Source organism: Cyprinus carpio, chromosome B14 (genome assembly GCF_018340385.1).
Source record: "Cyprinus carpio isolate SPL01 chromosome B14, ASM1834038v1, whole genome shotgun sequence".
Taxonomy (NCBI): domain Eukaryota; kingdom Metazoa; phylum Chordata; class Actinopteri; order Cypriniformes; family Cyprinidae; genus Cyprinus; species Cyprinus carpio.
In genome coordinates this window covers 3,204,618-3,226,434 of record NC_056610.1, presented here as the reverse complement: position 1 = coordinate 3,226,434, position 21,817 = coordinate 3,204,618, and the positions used below count along the sequence as shown (strand labels likewise).

General features: G+C 36.0%; 1 protein-coding gene across 4 annotated transcripts in view; it reads right to left on the bottom strand.

Annotated features, from left to right (window-relative positions):
* The window catches only part of jakmip1 (janus kinase and microtubule interacting protein 1), a 33,550-nt gene that overhangs the window by 10,389 nt on the left and 1,344 nt on the right, over positions 1 to 21,817 (bottom strand). For 2 of the 4 annotated variants that reach the window (XR_006156390.1, XM_042737749.1), the window contains exons 2-11: positions 14,040 to 14,297; positions 10,435 to 10,929; positions 9,241 to 9,420; positions 8,969 to 9,082; positions 8,133 to 8,279; positions 7,738 to 7,887; positions 6,092 to 6,151; positions 4,383 to 4,511; positions 1,439 to 1,564; positions 959 to 1,042 (exon numbers count right to left, since the gene is read on the bottom strand). Coding sequence is in view for 3 of the 4 variants with exons in the window: in XM_042737749.1 (XP_042593683.1) it covers positions 959 to 1,042; positions 1,439 to 1,564; positions 4,383 to 4,511; positions 6,092 to 6,151; positions 7,738 to 7,887; positions 8,133 to 8,279; positions 8,969 to 9,082; positions 9,241 to 9,420; positions 10,435 to 10,929; positions 14,040 to 14,183 (1,629 nt within the window). In the remaining variant the exon portion in view is untranslated. Of the gene's footprint in view, positions 1 to 958; positions 1,043 to 1,438; positions 1,565 to 4,382; positions 4,512 to 6,091; positions 6,152 to 7,737; positions 7,888 to 8,132; positions 8,280 to 8,968; positions 9,083 to 9,240; positions 9,421 to 10,434; positions 10,930 to 14,039; positions 14,301 to 21,817 lie in introns of all 4 variants that reach the window. The other 2 variants (XM_042737750.1, XM_042737751.1) reach the window with 2 other exon arrangements.

The window sequence follows — 21,817 nt, the reverse complement described above, 5'->3', positions numbered from 1 at the left end:
CAGAAAATCCCACCAATCACAGAATTGTGGAAAACAAATTTTACCAAAAAAGTGCTCTGGAGGGAATGTCCACTCCCAGGAATCACGCGAATGATGTAATTACATCTCCAAACACTCTAAAATACTTTATGTGTGTGTGTGTGTGTGTGTGTGTGTGTCTGTCTGTCTATCTATCTTATCAATCTATCTATAGATGTGATTATGTCGCTTAATTAATTTTTTTCCTTCAATAAAAAAGTTACTGTCTCATATATTTTGTCCGACTTTAACATACTTTTGTAATGTAGTTGATAGCTGGTTGGCTTGGTTCATGGTTTATAATGCTTTAATAAAGACTTAAAAAAAAAAAAAAATCCCTATGGTAAAATTAATGGAACAAATACCTCTGGAACCAACGCCACTGAAAAAGTGGGTGTGCACTAACGTACTTTATGGGGGGGGGGGGTTCATGACCCTTCAAAAACAGTAAGCAGTAAGCCAGTATTCCATTCCGAGCAGATCACATCAATGAAAGAGCACCAATATATTTGTGCCCTAGTACACCCTCAATTTTTGGTCAGCGGACAGGATGTACTGCAATTCTCAAATCTAGTGTTAAGGCAGGCTGTGAAAACAACGTTATAGTATAAAAGGGAGACAGCAGGGCACAGATAGCATGAATATGAAACGATTACACCATAATTAACTGTGCTGATTGATGTGATTACAATATACATTGAAAAAGCAAAGTAAAAAGCACTGGTCAAGCAAAGGAAATGTACAGAAATAACAAAAACTGTAAAGTATGACTGACAAAATCTGTACAGTATGACTGATCCTGTGGGGGAAGTCACATGATTTGGTGCCATATCCTCTCTTTGTAGCGCCAGCACACAAGCATGGCTGTCAGAAAGACAAGCAGCAAAGCCAATGTGACTGGAGTCAGGGGTGTCCTCTCCCCGCCCTCTTTCTTATTTACCTGCCCCTTCTCTGCCAAGCTCCGCTCCAGGTCGGCAATCCGTGCCTGACAGCCAATCAGCTCCGTCTGCAGCTGCTCCCGTGTCTGACGGACAGAGCACAGAGCCAATCAAAGAGCCAGCCTAGGGCATATGTACGCATAAACAGTCTATATTGGCTTCTTTTGAATTTCAAAAGAATTTCAATTGACAAATGTTAAAAATTTTGGTAGGTTTTTTTTTTTTTTTTGAGGCAGGAATTTTCGGCCATGCTTGCTACAATGCTGGCTTTGATCAACAGACGAGTGGTATTTCAGTGTGGGTAAAGGAGATTCTGAAAAGGTCTTGGAATTCAATTAATTTCAGCATGATTTGATTCACTAAAAAATAATAATAAAAAAAATGATGATGATAATAATAATGGTAAGAAAAGGATCTTTCAGAATGTCCAGTGTTGGTGGGGTTAAACATGCATCTGTAGAGTTGGCGTCATGGGCCCTCACCCTGCAGTGTCTCTCAGGGTCCAGAGGCCCCACAGTCTCCTGCAGAAGTGCGTAAGCTCGCTGCAATGCCTGGTACTCTCGTGTCAGCTGCCGAAATCGCAGCTCTGCCTCCTCTCGGGAAAAGCCCTGACGAATAACAAATGCAATTCCGTTTGTCACATTTGTTCATGAGAATGCTGGCCAAGTAATTCCCAGCTGTTAATGTAAAATATGAAATCATTTAACAAGACAGATGCTCACCCTCAAGTTGTTCTAAACCTGTAGGACTTTCTTTCTTCTGGTGAACACAAAAGATTATAGTTTGAAGAATTTTGGTAACCAAAGAGTTTTGGAGGAGGGGGTGTGGAGTTTATACAGCACCAAGAAAGTCATACAGGTTTGGACTGGCAAGAGGGTGAGAAAATGATGTCATAATTTTCAGTAACACTTTACTTTGATGGTCTGTTTTTGAGCATTCAGATGACTATAAGTAACTGCACCTACATGTCAACTAACTCTCATTAGAGTATTATTTGACTGTCTGCTTAATATCTGCTAACTTTTTATTGTATTGGTGTCCCAACAGACATTCTATTGACTATAAGTAACTTTGCAAGTACGTCAACTTATTCTAACCGTAAACCTACCAGTCTATTAATACTCTACTAACAGTCTAATGAGAGGTAGTAGATATGTAGGTGCAATAATACTTACTGTATAGTCAACCATCAAAATAAAGTGAAACCGAATTTTCATTCATAAGTGAACAATTATATGGAAAAGGCTAGTTGAGTAGTTCCTGAAAACCAAAAACACAACTCAAGACAACCTTTAGACAAGTTTTCCTGATTCATATTTTGGTTATTATTGTGCTATTTTTTTTTTTTTTTTTTTTTTTGCTTGCCTGCAGTGGGAAAATCTTTTTGAAGACATTTTTTTATTTTTTGGATGAACTACCCCTTTAAGACCAAGCACTGAATCAGGTAGGACTGGGATGCATAATTTAAGATTGTTCAAACGCATCTAGTTTTCCAGAAGATTTACACAGAAATGTCTTCTGCTTGTGTATCATAAAAGCCCATTATATTTAATACAATTAAAGTGCATTCCTGTAAAAGTGTCTGTAATTACCATGAATCACATCATTTCACAATACACATTGTCAAGTCAAGTCACCATTATTTATATAGCGCTTTTTATAATGCAGATTGTGTCAAAGCAGCTTCACAGTTTTAAACGGGGAAATAGTGTGTCGAAATAGTGTGCCATTCTCCTCTAGCCAGACGAGACCAGCAGTTTAATTCTATGCTGCAACAAAGTCAGATTGTGCAGAGGATTGTATCATAATACACAATGTTTCAAAGCAGCATTACAGGAAATCATGATGTTATTGTTTATAATGTTTTAATACATTAATTACAGTCAGTCAAATTTAGCACATAAAATAGATTACATTTTCTATGTGTTTTATATTTTTTTACATGAGCACACTGTATATATACAGATAAAGCTGGATAATACATACCTGACTTTATACAGCTGTGCGATAATACAATTTACATTGTGCAATAATAAAATGTTTGTTGTAAACAAACAACTGTTTACAGTTAGTAACAGTTTCAGTCAATAAACTAAAATCAAACTTAAATCAAATTTGTGCCTAATTTTTATGACATTTAGTGAAAAAAATTGTATTTAATGAACAGCATATTCGAGGGAGCTGAGAACACTACATGAACACATTGTTGTGGGATCGTCTTCATGGTGCAGTTAATGACTTGCTTATAATCCCACTCCTCGTTAACTAGCCCTGGCTATCAGTAAACAACATGAAGGTAGGGGGCCACTTATGAACAAGAGAACTGCTGAGATGCCTCATCATGGTCCCTTGAGCACAACACTTAACTACATCTGACCAAATAACAAGCCTAATTCAAATGAATGCTTTGAATTAAACAAAGACTGTGTTTGACACCATGTTTACACTCTCCCAGGATGCCCAATTTATGAAATGAATATGCAGACTACAGTTTTATACTGTCAGAAGATAATCGAAATGTATGGGTGGTGTTAATGATTGTCATGGTACTGCTATGTTGTTTTCGCTGTATTGTTATGTGGTTGCTCAGAATTCAATTTAAATACTTGTAATTACATTTTCATGGACAGTAAGTAGCTGTACTGGGCTTTAATAAGCTAAATTATTTGATGTATTATCCATGTCAAATGTGCAGAGCAAGTTACATGTACGAAAAAAAGGTTGGAAAAAAAATCTTCTCAGGAACTTTGATGGACAGTACAGGAAAATATGATGTAAGAGACAGACGTAAACAGGATTAAGATTCAAACTGATGCATTTGGTTTGGATGTACACTACCATTCAAAAGTATAGGGTCAGTATTTTTTATTTACTGTCATTTTTAAGGAAGGTAATGTGTTATTGCTGAATAAAAGCATTAATTTCTTTCTTAAACAACTTTTTTTCAGTAAAGACATTTACAGTATAATGTTACAAAAAATTTCCATTTAAAAAAAAAGCTGTTCTTTTGAACATTTTATTTATCAAATTAACCTGAAAATGTGCATCACGGTTTCCACAAAATTATTAAGAAGCACAAATGTTTTCAACATTGATAATAATAAGAAATGTGACTTGAGCAACAAATTAGCATATAAGAAATATTTATAAAGGATCATGTGACACAGAAAACAGTAATTGCTGCTAAAAATTCAGTTCTGCCCTCACAGTAATAAATTACATTATAAAATACAAAAATACAAACCAGGTATTTTAAATTGTAATAATGTTTCACAATATAACAGATTTTACTGCATTTTTGATCAAGTAAATTGTGAGGAAAAAAAATCTTACTGGCCCCAAACTTTTGAATGGTGGTTTTACTGAGCTGCAAGAGTGTTTAGTGAAGGTATTAAGGTTTGTAAAAAAATTTGTTACATGACATACATCTTCAAGATCCTCTTCGGGGGTGGCAGGGGTGTGATCTGTGCGGTCGGTGTTATATGAGGTCAGAGATGACGTTTCAGAATCGACAGATTCTTCGTCAAATCCAAAATATGTCTCCACAACATGCCTCTGAAAAAGAAAGAAACCAGTGCTTAAGTATTATACACATATTCACATTAAACTAGTGTATTAAAATTACTTACTAACCTAACTAAAGTCCAATTTAACTTTGAGACAATTTCCGCAAGTAGTCTATGCCGAAAATGAACATGCTGTAACTATCCGCACAGTACAGTTTGCCTCTCCCCTCTTTTGTTTACACAGATAAAAATCCACCCACAGGAATGATTATGGTAACGCATGACCAGAAGTTCACCTTCGTAGTAACAGCAGTCCCACAGAAAAATTAATGCGAGTGATTTAACAAAAATATGACCCTGTCCATTTCTGCTTTTAAACCTTTTGGAATGTCTTACATTCAGTACATTACTCTAAATGTTCATTTTTTACAAAATGAGGGAGTCAACATTATTGCCATTACCACCCACATATGCTGTGAACAGTGTGACTTGTTTCTAAATCCAGAATAATCATTAAAAAAAATGCTAATTTTCATAGACCGTGCAGTACGTAACTGACACGCAGATGTCCTTTGAATACACTACACAATCGCTCTTACCATCATGTTTGTAGGTCATCTCCTGACAGCCAGAGAAATACAGACACACCAGAGCACACAGACACAGGAACATGGAGAGATACAGCACCAGCAGGAAGTACTCTGGCATACTGGATGTGTATATGTGCTCCTCAGTCCAGTGTCATGGTATGCGGTATATCCTTTTAACCTCTTTAACCAGCATCATCTTCCTCAGTGCTCACACTTACAGGAAATGAGAGTTACACATGGGTTTTTTAAAGCCTGTGTTACGGTAATGTCTTGATGTTTCTCTCTTGCGTGAATTTATAGTCAAGTCCACTGACTCCACCTCCATAGCAACGGTTCTTGAGAACGAACAACTAAACCCCACCTCACAGCACCACAAACACACACACAGGTTTACTTCATAGAACATGTAGTACTATATACAATGTCTAAAGCTAATCATAAAAAAGCTTATATTCTAATTATTTTACCCACACTCAACATTTTTAGTATAAAACAAAACATTATTTCATTTATTTAGTTTTTTTTTTTTTTTTTTTTTTAATTCATGACATCCTCAAATTTTCCCAAAGGAAGTTTTGTCAGATTTAGCTAACAAAAAAAAAAAAGAAGATAATTTTGTATCTAAAATACAGTGAAGTAAACTCAAACACATGCAAACTCTTAAGGACCCTAGGAAAGTTAAATCACAGCTTTTTTGTGGAAAAAGTATTTTTAGTTGTTTGGATGACTGGCTTAAACTTCTATGCAAAAAACTGAAATCGAAGACTGATTAAGTGATGTTTAGCTGGTGAAAGCATGAGAAAGAAAAAAGAACTCGGCTTGACTCAGAGGTCTCGAGAGGTCAATTAATGTGCCAATGTAGCCAGCACACACATGAAGAAACACACACACACACACACTCACTCCTCAGAGGAGACAGTTGCTTAGTGACAGTGTCCATATGCTTTAGCAAAAAGAGAAAGTAACCAGAGCAAAACTTCCATCAAAGAGACTCCAAATATGGTTCAATATAAGTCTATGAATGAGAGGATCAGCTCACCCTGGGCAACTTGATGTTTTTTCGCCTGTTCTTTTTGTTGATTATCAGCCTGTCCCGTTCCTGAAAGCACATCCAGACATCACCTTAAATAAGTTGTTAACAATACAATACAAAAAGTGTTACAGTCCAACAAGTTTACACTACTGTGCAAAAGTTTTTTTTTTAAGTCTCTTATGCTCACCAAGGCTGCATTTACTTGATGAAAAATATGGTAAAAACAGTAATATTATTAAAACATAAATAGCTGTTTAATCATATTTTTAAAAATGCAATTTATTTGTGTGATGGCAAAGCAGAATTTTTAGCAGCCATTACTCTTCAGTGTTACGTGATCCTTCAGAATTCATTCTAATATACTGATTGGTTACCCAAGAAACATTTATTATTGTCAGTGATGAAACCGTTGTACTGCTTAATTTATTTTTTATTTTTTTTGCAGTCACATTTTTGTCAGTTTAATACACTCTTGCTGAATAAATGTATTTAAAAAAACATTTGAATATCTTTAAAAAAAAATGTAATAATAGTATAGGTAAACACTGTCACATGCAATACTGCTGTATTGCTGGCAATACTGTAATATCAGCGTGCATATTAACAGAAGTCATTAGGGTGGGGAAGAGAAAATGAGAGTGACGTAGTCATTTCTAATTAGGTTTTGCCTTAATGAAGTTAACAAACTAATTAAAAGACACAGCACCGATTACCAAACACAAATAATTACAGGGTGAGACCAACTAGAGAATAAGCACACAAAGTACCCTTACCCTAACACTGACACAAAAACAGATACACACATACACAGATTATAAACTAAAACCAGGCAAGGACACAGAATATGTATCTGTAAATTGATTTAAAAATAACATGGAATCAAAATGGACAATCTTTACTTTTGAAATGAATTTCCTGGTTTTATTTTGTGCTTATCATTGAAATGTTAATTTTCATAACCTGAAACCAAAATGTAATATCTTCTGAAACTTTTTTATTTGCTGATGTAACCAATGCTGTGTGGGTGGGGCAAAAAACTCTCACCTATTATGGTTTTTCAGAAATTACCTTTCATGTAGTGTATAATAGATATGTATATATAATAATAGTAGTTTATTGATGTAAAAGGTCTGCAAAGTGCATGACAAATTATATTTCTTTCCCAAATCAAAGAACTGATTCTGAACTGCCTGTAACGAGTCCTCAGTAATTCCATTCTCATTTCCTGCACAAACCAATGTAGGTTTGGAACAAATCTGCATAATGGTCTTCCTGCTAAGTGTAAAGCAAATTTTTCCTAGCAAAATTTATTATACAGTAACAACAGTATAACTCCAACCTCTCATTGTGTTCCCGTCATTTTACTCTCGACTGCTTCTCAAACCTTGCAAATTCCAATGCGGGATTTGCAAAAAACTTATTCATTAAAGATTGAGCTGTACACACTTTATTTTGACCATCTCGTGCCTCTGGAACACAGCCTGTGAGTATGATTTATTACTTATGCATATATTTTCTTAGTGTTCAAAATAGTTAAAATAGCATAGTTTTGTGTTGTATAAAGTGTACAACAAGTGCACTGCTGTAACCCTTAGCCCCTAGCTAACTCACACTAATATCAACATGTGTGTTTATGGCTGACAGAAACAAACCTGCGTGAGCTCATCAATAACACCACGCTGCTCGCTGATTTGCAAGCGCAGATACTCGACTTCCTGTTGCTCGTGGGCGTGACTCAGGTCCGTTAGAGAGGTGTGTCTCTTCAGCCCACCTGACTGCAAGTTCTGCTGGGATTTCTCTTTCTGAGGAAACACGGTGACAAAGATGTACTCTATAAACATTGTGTGTTTAAGCACAAATGTAACAAATGTTAAATGTTCATTAAATGAAATCAGAATAAAAATGTTAATCAAAATGTAACAAATCTGAAACAAATGTTCTTTTCTGATGATGTGACAATAGTTGACTCAATCAGATCCTGATTATTAAAATCATGTCCTATCCAACATTATTTCTCATACTTTTCAGTTTTCCCTTTATAGCACACCTGTTCTGCGTTCTCTCTGCTGAGTGTCTTCAGTTTGTCCTCCATGCGCTGTAGAGTCTGCTGCAGCTCTTCATTCTTTTTATTCAGCCGTTTATTCCTCTCCATGAGAGGCTTTATCTCTGCTTCTGTTTCCCGCACTCGTTTCAGCTGTATGACAGAGAGAGACTGATCTACATAAAGAATGAAAGACATCTGTACAAAAGTCCAATTGGGATTTCCATCATAATTTGGAAGCTATCATATAGGATCCTACTGTGTGAGAATTATCTTACAGATTTTTACAACACAAAATACAAATCTTTTGAGAACTAACCGTGTAATCATTTATTGCTGGGATGAATTAACAGAGAAAAAAAAACAGTTTTTTTAAAAAAAGTTTTTTTTAGTTATAATGATTATTGCATTATTTTAGTATAATGTGTTACCCTGATGGTGTTTGGTCTGTATCATGTGCACCAGCTATAAGTGAGTACTGGCCATGTTTATGAACATTGCATTTGTTTTGGATTCATCATTTGGCTTTCTATTGTACAACCTGGTTATCAGTACATTTAAAGGTACAAAGCATATTGGTAGCTCAGGTAGCTTGGTATATTAACATTTTATCACTTAATGAAATACTCGGTTATAAATTGTAAAATGCACAGGCACCAATATTCCATCCGATAACAACTGAAACATTGTCATAGTATTTTTACACAGAACTTTTGGCAACCACAGCTGCCATTTTTTACTGTACATTTCGCAGGATATTTTACAGTGTATGGCTCATATAAGATTCTATTAGATAAATATGATTTTTGTCCTTAGTTTGTTGAGTGTGTATGTATATGTACCAGTTCATTTCTCTCATCTGAAAGCAGGGTGTTCCTATCCTCTAGTTTCCTGATGACTGCCTGCAGCTCAGCAATCTTCAGGTGAAATCTCCTTGCATCCCTCTCATCCACGTCCTATGAATAGATAAACATACTTTATTGTGTGATGGTGTGAAGTTCAGCATGCAGGAAAAAGCGCTCTGCCATGTTAGTCCAGCTCTAATCAGCGTTTACGTTCCTGATGATATAAAAGCTTTTTATCAGCCATTTTCTGATTGCAGAACAGAACGAACCTGGTTACTGACAGAGTCTGAGTTTTCCCCGAGAGACGGCGCCACCTCTCTCTTCGGACTCCCATAATGCCGCTCTGCTTCCTCCTTCCGCAGCAGTAGACGCTGTGTCTGTCCCGCCTGCACTCCCAGCTCTTTTTCCAGTGACTGCACCACACGATCTCTGCTCTTCAACTCATCCATCTGACACAAACATATATCTGAGTACATGCTTTTTGTGGTGCATTTCACAAAATTTCCTTCCTTCAGGACTAGCTGCTAAACTTACAGCAAAAATAGCATGGAGGTAATGCACAGATATAGAAATGTTAAGGTTTTGGGCCAGTAAGATCTTTGTTTTTAGATTTAGATTTTTGACAGTAAAGACATTTACAATGTTACAAAATATTTATATTTAAAACAAATGCTGTTTTTTTTTTACTTTTTATTTATTGAAGAATCCTGAAAAAAACGTATCACAGTGTCCACAAAAATATGAAGCAGCATAACTGTTTTCAATATCGAGATCATAAGAAATGTTTTTTGAGCACCAAATCAACATATTAGAATGATTTCTTAAGGATCATGTGACACTGAAGACTGAAAGCTGAATAAATTAAATACATTCACATAGAAAACAGATATTTTAAATTGTAATAATATTTCACAATATAAACAAAAACGCTAAATGTTTAATAATTGGTGTATATTAAATAATAAGCTTTTGGTGTGGACAATAATTTAAAATTTTTTTTCAAAACTGTATAAAAATGTATAATATAACTTTATTAATGCCAAACAGATCTCAATTTTTTTAATCATCCTTTAATGATGTATTGAACACATCCAGTTTTCTTCATTATAAGGTTGCTAATGCCAACTGGGTGCCAAAAATAAAAATATCCTAACTAATATCCTATCTGTCCTCTGTCATAACAAACACAATTCATGACTGATTTACATAAGTAATGAGACGGAGACATTTTGAGCACTTTTATACATTAATATCAGCTGATATTTGAAAAATGATGTATGTCAAATGTCAAACCTAGACAATTATATAAATATGTATAAACATTTGTTGGTTGATTTCCCCCCAAAAGGTGTAAATCAGAGCAGCCACACTGAATCGACCAATGGCCTGAGACTGGACTGAGACACCCATTATTTTTACAATTTCATGTGGTGACGTTTTTAGATAACTCCATCCATCCTTACCAGTCTCCGGATTTCTCTCTCGCTCTCGCGTTTGATTCTCTGGATCTCCTCCTGATGAGCTTGATGGGCCACTCTGAGATCGGCAGCTTTGGCTCTGTCGGCCTGCACAGCATTGGAGAGCGCCTCCTCTGCCTGCCGCCGTGACGTCTTCGCCTCCTGCAGCTCCTGTGTGAGCCTGAGTTTCTCTGCCTCGTAGCTCCTGCGGGCCTCCTCTCGTGCCTCCTCCTTCAGGGCACTACGTAGCTCGCTGCTGGCTCCGTCCCGTAAAATACACACCAGCGCCTGAAGCCGGGCCAGTTCTGTCTCACGAAGTCGTGCTGCCCGGGCCAGCTCGGTCTCGTGTTGCCGAGATAGGCTCTCTCGTGTGGCCGCCACCTCTCGCTGCTTCTCCTCATGGAGCTTGACGCGGAGTTCAGTGAGAGCGACCGAGTGCTTGTGCTGCTCAGTCTCTCGTTGAGCCCGTAACTCTTGCAAACGTTCCCGTAATTTACCCACCTACAGATTGAGAGATGAGGTTATTTCACAGGACATTAACCAAGGTGAATATTGGCATTCACATTACAGTGCTCATAATGTCACAAGTTTACCAAAGAGTTTCCATTGCTTCTTCAAGTCTGTTATTACTAAGGTATTAATAAAATAATGTAATTTTTATTTATTTATTTATTTTTTATTGAGATGTCTGGGGTGAATTTCCAGTTGTATGTCAGATACCAATCTTTGACATAAATGTATTTAAACAATTATAGTTTTTAACATGTAAATGTCTTCCAAAAGACAAAAATGTTCTGTCCAAATCATTTACACAGATATATACTCTCAATAGGTTATACTTTATTTTAAGGTGTCATTGTAACAGTGTAACTACACAAATAAGTACTGAATAATATCAGTTAACTACATGTACTTGGTATAGGATTGGTTACTTCATATAATCCAATAATTTACTATTATTACTATGTTACGTGCATGTAGCATGTGTAACTATGTCGCCTTAAAATAATGTGTTAACCTGAAATATTTTAGAGCCTCGGACCTTCAAAACTGCAGAGTGAAAGAACCTTATAGACCTCTCAGCTCATCAGGAATGATGAAATCTAAACATGATGAAACAATTAGATATTATGCTGTCTGCAGCTGGAATAAGCTTCCAGAAGACAGATGTTCCCCAGTGCAGCCAGATTTAAGTCCAGACTGAAAACACTGTTTTTCCCTGTGCTTGCACCACTTTTGTATATCCAAACAAATCCAATCCAATTTCAGATTTTGAAAGTTCTGTTTATATGAGCCCTAGACTGAAATCTGATTCACATTTTCTTTAACATGTGCCTTACATGTATTCTGAACAAAACATCAGCACGTGAGCAGTGCCCCTTGAGAAAGCATGTGCATGAGTATAATTTTGCCTTGATGTCAGGCCTAAAAGAAAGGCTGACAAACATGTCAGAAGTGCTTTTTTTAGTAAATATTTTCTCCTTCTCTGACCAAAAGATGAGATGTAAATAAAAAATTCTGTAGACCTACAACACATATATAAACAGATCTTTTAATAAAATTTTCTAGTAAAAACGTGCATCATGGAATTGTGCATATGTGCAGGGTATTTTTGTAGACAGACTTATTTAAGCATTAACATGCTTATGTTTTCTTATCAGTCAGATCACCTCTTTCAAGGTGCTTCAATCTGATTGAACCATCCGATGCTGTTGGTGCATGTAAACATAACTACTGATCTCACTCCTTTTATACATAGTTTTTATTTGTTTCAATTTATTTCATATTTTCTTGTTGATTTCCAAGTTTTAAGTATTTTTATGTATTTTATTTTATCAAATGATTTTAAAATGAACTTAATATGCCAATGTGTAGCACTCTGAATTACCATTGTGTGTGAAATGTGTTAAGGAAATTAACTTGCCTTGTGTAAAGCAGGGCATAATTAGAAAACGTATATTGACTATTAAAATATCCATTATTTTCCCAGACCTTCAAAATTTACTGACCTGATTTCTGCCTAGTTTTTGGCACTTGCCACGTATTCTCTGCACTTTGTTTCCACCATTAGCAAATGTCTTCATATTACGTCAATATTTTATAACCTTCAGGGTTTTATAATGGTTTAGAGAGAGGGACAAAGCAATGAGCTAGAAGGAATGAAATGTACCAAACTGGTTTTGCATTAAGCTCTGTGTAAAAAACATTGTTTGATTTCATTTATTTTACCAGGTCTAAAACCATGTTTTCATCATTTGATTATGTGAAATAATTCCCTTTGACTCCATAAATTGTCACATTTATCCTGGCTTTCCAGCAGTGTTAAGCTGTCCCATTGTTTGACGCTTCCAGAGGGTGTGGCATGTTTTCTCTTCTACTCATTACGGCCATGAAGCAATCACTGGCACAAATTACTGCTCAGACTGGTGATGGATTTTCGGATATATGATTCATGAGAGGATAAATCTTCTGAATCAGTTTAGATGTTTGTAGCCTGAACAGCAAGAAGAAAGCATGCAAATCTTATTTAAATGACATTCTTGTACGATTTACAGTCTGGTTATAGTTTTACAACACGAGTTTTATGAAATGTGATTCAGTCTGACCGTTTGTCATTTATTTTTCCTCATTTAGCAGTGCAGATGTAATGTCAAATGTAAATTCATCACTCAGTATTCATATAGTGAACTATTTAAAATACACTAGTAAATAGTGAATGTGTACATTCCCTGTCTGAAAAACATTAATAGCTCCAGATATGCTTTCTGGACCACACAGAGATGTCATAAACAAACATGAGCAGAGCACTAATTTATAGTTTTCCAGTCCTCTCTTTTTACAAATCATGACTTGTGTCTCCTGGTATTGTACTGAAACTTAAGCCATTACTACGACAACTGATGTAATGGATACTAACAACTATGACAAAAAAAAAACATCTGTTTTCATAAATTGCAGCATAGTAATGCAGACAGTTCCTCCTTAAAAAAAGAAGTAAACTTTAATATACTTTTACTTACATGTACTTATCACAGAAATACTTAACATTCAGTTTGCACTTGCACATATTCTTTTAATGCATATTGCTATTTTGACCCACTTAAGCAGGACTTGAGTACATCTTTATATGCGATTTCATAATTCTACTGTCTTTGAAATATCGTTAAAGTGTTACTTACTGCTAAATGTACTAACAAGCATTATGGTAAATTAAAATGTACTTTATTGTCCTATCATTCTACTGGAATGTGTATGCGATGTATTTTAGTTTATTTGAAATTAAATATATATTACACATTTGTAATGATGCAGCTGCAATTTAGTACATTTAAATTGTTAACTAGGCATTTATTTTGAATATCATTACAATAAGTAAAACTTTTAAAGTAAACTTTTATTTTGGCATGGTTACAAAGTGCTCCTTTTAAAAGTGCACTTAAGTGTCATAAAAGTGTCTCTTTAAGTACACTTAATGGCTTTTTATGTTATTAATATTATATTAAGTCCTACTACATTTTTTTAAAAATATGCTTGTAGGATTTGAAATGCTACTAGTGCACAAAATCAGATTGGGTGTAATGTGAACAAAGCCATACAGTAGATGGGCGTACCTTGCCTCTTTCCTGTTGCAGTTCATTTTGTAAGTCACTCAATCGGCTCCTCAGCTCTTCATTGGATGTCTGTAGAGTTTCTATTTCCTGTTTTCCTCTGCTCTTTTTGAGAGGCGGGGCCGAGGTGGGCGTAGTTGTTGCCATCCTCCCCAAATGATGATTTACCAGTCAAATCCACACTTCCACAGTCAAATCTCACTCTAAACCTTTTGTAACACTGGAAATCAACCACACCGTCACCGGCATCTTCCTCTTCTCCTGCTGGAAACAGAAAGGGTCGGTCAAAATCCAAAGTGACTGCACTGCACACACAGTTCTTCCACTCAGTAAGAGCAAGGGTGTTGCCCTTACACATGCTCACATACAGTCAACACAAACAATCTTACACACACTGATCTGAAAACTCACATGTGCCATTTGTTCATTGGAATTTGGCTCCAAAGTATTTTCCATGTTTGTGCCTCCATCTAGTGGTGTCTCAAGGTATTGCGTGACAATAGATGCAACAATCACTAAAAGTGGCCAAAAGTAGTGGTCAACCTACCACTGTGTATTGCTGAAGCTGTTGCTGTTGCTGTTGTTGTTGTTGTTGTTTGTGTGTGTGTGTGTGTGTGTGTGTGTCATGGAAATGTCTTTTTAAGTACACTAAAATGGCCTTGTATGTTATTAATATTATATTATCTCCAATTACATTTTTTTTTTTAATATAGTTTTAGGAAGGCTGCAGTTTTTTTTGTTTGTTTTTTTTTTCTGCTGGCCCAGTTAGGCCCATAGTTCAGACTGCCCTGCTAGTATTTTAACTGGCCCCATCTTTCAGAAGGAGCTAATATATACCCTTTATGTAATAATAAGGTGCTAATGGCCCTTTAGGACACCAAAAAAATAAATAATAATAATTACCACCTGTGCAACAGCTTTTGTATTGTTTTATTTATTTTTTTGGAGTGAGATATATATAGTTCATATACCACATATGCTTGCAATCCAAATTATTATAAATTTATATATTGTAATACTTTTGTAAGTTTTTCTGAAGATCCAGAGGTTTTTTTTTTTTTTTTTTTATGTGCATCTACAACAGCTTTATGGCATATTAAAGGTGATAATGTAATATGTTTCAGTTAGGCTACATGCTTTTTTTTAATAAAGCAATGTCATAATTACTCAACCCCTATTCATCATTGCAGTTTTTAAGTCACTTGTTTGTATGGCGGGGCACAAAACTGTGCTTAAACACAAGTCTTTGGAAACTAAACAAATTTAGCCCATGAATAAGCTGAAGCTGAGTGACAAATAGGGCTATGTTAAAAAAGCTCTAACAAAAGCTATAGAGAATAAACTGTTGCATTAAATTGGACAGTCTGTGGTGACAAGAAGAAACCTACAGACAGGTTCCTAGAGACACAGCTAGCATTATGCATAACTTTAAAAGGTGTACCAGAAACCTTTGAGGGCACTGAAGAAAAAGCACAATATCATCAAGAGGAATAAAATGTTTTATCAGAATAACTGTAAAAACCTTTAATTTACTTCCAAAGACTTGCAAGATGACCTGACAAATGGAGGAAGCAACATTTCAATGTAGAGTATAAGAAGAACACTTCATGTCAGGACAACTCGCCAAATGCAACTTTTGACCAAGAAGAACATACAAGGCTGGCTTGAATATGCTAAAATTAATTTGGATAGACCTCTGGAGTTCTGGAAGAATGTTTTATGGAGTGATATGACCCAAATGAAACTTTTTGAACCCGTGGATATGCCTGCAAGAAATGCAAAACTTTTGAGCAGAAGAACACCATTTCCATAGTCAAACATGGAGTTGGACCATTCTTGTTATTGGGGTGTTTTGCTGTTGCGAGCAGTGAAAATCTTGACTGTATGAAGGAGATCATGGATTTTTTGAAGTATCAGGCCATTTTGGCAGAGATTGTGATGTCTTCGGTGCAGAGACTGAAACGTGATTATCAATGGACTTTCCTGCAGAACAGCCATCCCAAAGTATGCATCGAAATCTTGGTTCAGTGATCGGTCGTAGAATGTATATGGCCTTTTCGGTCTTTAAGTTTAAATCTTGTTCAAAATATTTGGTGCAATTTGAAGAAAGCAGTGGCAATGAAAAAAGATAAAGATTATCAGTGATCTGGAAGCTTTTTCAATGGGATAAGATTGCAATAGAGAGGTGACAGAAGTTTCTGAGCCCTTACAGACAGCATTTATTTAAGGTTATAAAGAATAAAAGAATCTGCACAAAATTTGTGGGTTGAATAATTATGTACATGGATCTTTAGAGCCAATTAGAATTTTAATTTTTTTTTTTCCATCAACTTAACATTCTCAAATGTTCTCAAATCAAATGTATTAATAAGCGTCCTATAATAGTTTACTGATGCCTTTGTTTATCTGTTTTTATATAATTTTGTTATCGCAGAAAATGTCTTGCAGGTCAAGGGGGTTGAATAATTTTGATTGCAAATATATGTAACTATATGTGTTTTTTTATAATATTTTTTAAATAATATTCAAAATTCAAGATTCAAGATTTTTATTTGTCACATACACAATTATATAGAGCATATATAACCAGCAGTGAAATGTGAGTAATAGTTAAACAACTTTAAAATGTAACTTTATGGCCACTAGAAATTCATAAACACACAGAGCTACTTTAAATAAGTTCACATTTGTGACATATTTTAAAAAGCAATATTTGCTTCAACACTGTTTACTACACAGGAGGAAATTATATAGCAAATTTAGCTAATACTAACACTGCATCAAAAAGAAAAAAAGTATGCCAGAAAAAGAGCATTGGGTTAGGAGAGCTTTTAAAACTCCTTTATAAGTCACTGGGTTATAAAAGAACAGCCATACAATTTAATTAACCATAAATTAAGATGTTTACCTTGACCTATTTCTATCATATGAAAAAACTACTTAAAGGGATAGTTCACCCAAAAATGAAAATTATGTCATTAATGACTCACCCTCATGTCGTTCCAAACCCGTGAGACCTCCGTTCATCTTCGGAACACAGTATAAGATTATTTTAGATTTAGTCCGAGAGCTTTCTGTTCCTCCATTGAGAATGTATGTACGGTATACTGTCCACGTCCAGAAAGGTAATAAAAACATCTTCAAAGTAGTCCATGTGACATCAGAGGGTCCGTTAGAATTTTTTGAAGCATCGAAAATACATTTTGGTCCAAAAATATCAAAAACTACGACTTTTATTCGGCATTGACTTCTCTCCCGGGTCTGTTATGAGCGCGTTCACAACACTGCAGTTTAGTGATATCCGGTTCGCGAACGAATCACTCGATGTAACCGGATCTTCTTGAACCAGTTCACCAAATTGAACTGAATCGTTTGAAACGGTTCGCGTCAACAATAAGCATTAATCCACAAATGACTTAAGCTGTTAACTTTTTTAACATGGCTGACACTCCCTCTGAGTTCAAATAAACCAATATCCCGGAGTAATTCATTTACTCAAACAGTACACTGACTGAACTGCTGACCGAGCCAGATAACGAACGAAACATTGACTCGTTCTCGAGTCAAGAACCGGTTGCATCGGTTTTCGGATCACCAGTAGTGATGGGAAGTTCTGTTCTTTTCCGCGAACCGGTTCTTTCGGACAGTTTGATTCAATAAACCGGTTGCCGAAAACGGTTCACCAGTTCTTTTTGCGCTCGACGTAATGACTTCATTGGCGATGATTGCCCTTGATTCAAGCCTTCGGTTTACCCGCGCTCATAACATTAGCACAGAATCAGTTCAGAATCAATCACCAAAAGAACCAGTTCGGTTCAGACGCGCTGTGTGTGTCAGTCTGAATCACGCTGAATCACGCATGCGCAGTATCATCAGCTCCTCGGTTCTCGAACCGGACGCATCCGAGAGAAACGGTTCTTGACTCGAGAACGAGTCAATGTTTCGTTCGTTATCTGGCTCGGTCAGTAGTTCAGTCAGTGTACTGTTTGAGTAAATGAATTACTCCGGGATATTGGTTTATTTGAACTCAGAGGGAGTGTCAGCCATGTTAAAAAAGTTAACAGCTTAAGTCATTTGTGGATTAATGCTTATTGTTGACGCGAACCGTTTCAAACGATTCAGTTCAATTTGGTGAACTGGTTCAAGAAGATCCAGTTACATCGAGTGCTTCGTTCGCGAACCGGATATCACTAAACTGCAGTGTTGTGAACGCGCTCATAACAGACCCGGGAGAAGAAGTCAATGCTGAATAAAGTCGTGGTTTTGATATTTTTGGACCAAAATGTATTTTCGATGCTTCAAAAAATTCTAACGGACCCTCTGATGTCACATGGACTACTTTGAAGATGTTTTTATTACCTTTCTGGACGTGGACAGTATACTGTACATACATTCTCAATTGAGGAACAGAAAGCTCTCGGACTAAATCTAAAATATCTTATACTGTGTTCCGAAGATGAACGGAGGTCTCACGGGTTTGGAACGACATGAGGGTGAGTCATTAATGACATAATTTTCATTTTTGGGTGAACTATCCCTTTAAAGAGTGCAAACACACATAAAAGCTTTACTGCTCTCTAATACAGACATTGAGACTCAACACACTATACAACACACTGAAACACATCTGGATTGTAATTCAGTTTCTTGGAGAAAATAAGTGTTTAACAAACTAGTTTGAACTGTTAATGACATTTCACAATTACGTCATCTGTTAATTTGAGACTCAACACAAAATGACAGCAAACCAGGGGTTTATAAAGTCATGAACATTTGCATGAGTTGAACTTTCGCTAAATATATCCTATACACACGCACACACACACACACACACACACACATTTGGCTACCAGATGTCCAGCCAGTCACAAGAGTTTACTGCCACTCTGCAGATGTTTATGGGAAACATCAAAGTCAAGTTCCCTATAAAAACTGGCGAAGAAAACAATAAATAATAAAAAATAAAACCACTTTATTGAATTTTGCTCTTTTAAGTAGCTAATAGTCAAATTCAGGAAAAAAAATAATAAAAATACTGACGAAGACCTTAGATTGGAAATGTTGTGATTTTAATTAATTTTTTGAGAGCAGTAGTGGCAGTTTGCCGATTTTTGTTTATAGACTGTAAATACATTTTTGGGCCACATACATTCCATACAGGCCAATAGTGCATTATGCAAAACAAATTTACAAATGTCCCACCCTAGGAAAACAAACCAAACTCACTGAAGTAAACCACTACTAGAAGACACGGAAATGAAATGATTACAAGTCTACCTTGTTCAACATTTCTGCTGACCTTTGAAACTATTAATGCCCTGATATCTTAAAAACTTACATAAAGTTGTAATCTAAATGGGCGGAGAATGAAGCAGCAGTGTTTTATCTCAGCATATTCAAATGAATGATGCTGCTCACTGGTCATGGGTGAACGCGTGTGACCATACAAGTCTGTACTATGGAGATACGCTGTCTCTTTCTTTAAACCGTTCACAGTTTAGAGTTGGAATAAGCAGATTAAAAATGTTCAGTCTACGTGGTAAAAGAGCTCTATACAGATGCAGGACAGGTTTCAATTGCTAAGGAAAGTTCTGTTAGGGCGTAACAGCAATGTTGCCAATGTAAATGCTACAGTGTGTTTGGCAAGGAGGGTTGTGACAGTAATGTGCAACGTCTGGGATCTTATTGAAGCCACCCAGCAAAATGTAATCAAATAAGGAACCGCAAAGAAACCCAACAAGGACAGCAGTAAGTCCAGCACTGGCTTTAGACCTGCATTTGACGGTCAGACATAATCAACCAGAGCTACGTTTCCCAAAAGCATTGTAAGCCTAAGAACATCGTAGACCCATTGCCACCAATGGAGCTATGATCAACTTAGGCTTACGATGCTTTTGGGAAACACAGCCCAGGTCAATCACATTTGAATGTTACATTAATCAGACAAAAATTCCAGGGTAATCACCATAATATCATATTTATAGCTTATTTATTACAGCACTGTACACCCTCAGAAAAAAGGTACAAAAGCTGTCAATGGGATGTTACATTTTCAAAAAGTACCCCATTGTATATTACTTACCCCTAAAACTGCATATTAGTACCTTAAAGGGATACTCCACCCCAAAATGAAAATTTTGTCATTAATCACTTACCCCCATGTCGTTCCAAACCTGTAAAAGCTTTGTTCATCTTCAGAATACTATTTAAGATATTTTGGATGAAAACAAGGAGGCTTGTGACTGTCCCATAGACTGCCAAGTAAAATACACTGTCAAGGTCCAGAAAAGTATAAAAAGCATCGTCAGAATAGTCCATCTGCCATCAGTGGTTCAACCATAACGTTATGAAGTGACAATAATACTTTTTGTATGAGAAGAAAACCAGAATAATGACTTTATTCAACTCAAGTTATCTCCTCTGTCTCTCCACACATCACCTTAGCAATATTTTGGAGAATACAGTATAAGCTCTCCTGTGTCAGCCACGCTGCATTGATGCGCTGTTTTCTTTCAGCCAAAGTGTAAATACACACAGAAAACGTATCTTTGTTGCACGGCTGACACAGTATAGTGTACGCCGCCTGCGCCCAGCTCATATTCTCCAAAATGGCGCTACGGTGATGTGGGGAGAGGCAGAGGAGAGGAATTGTTGAATAAAGTCATTATTTTTGATTTCTTCACGTACAAAAAATATTCTTGTTGCTTCATAACATTACGGTTGAACCACTGATGGCAGATGGACTATTCTGATGATGCTTTTCATACTTTTCTGGACCTTGACAGTGTATTTTACTTGGCAGCTTATAGGACAGTCACAATCCTCCCGGTTTTCATCCAAAATATCTTAAATTGTGTTCTGAAGATGAACAAAGCTTTTACGGGTTTGGAACGACATGGGGGTAAGTGATTAATAACAAAAATTTTATTTTGGTGGGGTGGAGTATCCCTTTAAAGGTACGTATTAGTACCATTTGGAAATTAAAGACTCAGTGATATTGCACATTTTTCTAAGAGTAAGTAACTTGGTATTTGCCAACACATAAAAAATAAATAAATAAAATATAATAAATAGATTAATAATAATAATAAAAAACAGCTCAATTACATTTTTTCCCTACAATTAAAAAACAAGTACTTATTTAATTTAAAACACAGGCTATAAAAGGCAACATACACAAATATATATACAAAAAAGTAAATAGTATGATAAAAGTAACACATTTAACAACTTGCCCTGATGTGACGTTTACAAAAATGACTTTTGTCCTGAAAAACACACTTCAAGCTTTCTGTTAAAACCTTCCATTAAGCCTCCATCTGCGTAAAGTTCGCGTAAGCAGATTAAACAATTTCAGTCTGTGTGGTAGAAGTGACATTTGAAGATTAAACACAGCCAGTGGCTGGTCAGGGGTCTACAGCTCAGAGAACCCGGGCCCTATTGCTCATTCGAATATCCAGTCCTGGTCTGGTCAGTGTGGGTTTAGCAAATTCACATGATACCCAACAATTATAGTGCTTGTTCTAGGAGAGACAAATATGATATGCAAAGAAAGAGTTTACTCAAAAATTAAAATCTACTGAAAATGTGCAAAGATATAGATGAGTTTTTGTTGTTGTTGTTGTTGTTGTTCATCAGAAAAGATTTGGAGAAATTTAACATTACATCACTTGCTCACCAATGGACCCCCTTCAGTGAATGTGTGCCATCAGAATGAGAGTCAAAACAGCTGATAGAAACATCACAATAATCCACAAGTAAATGACATGAACGTACCCATT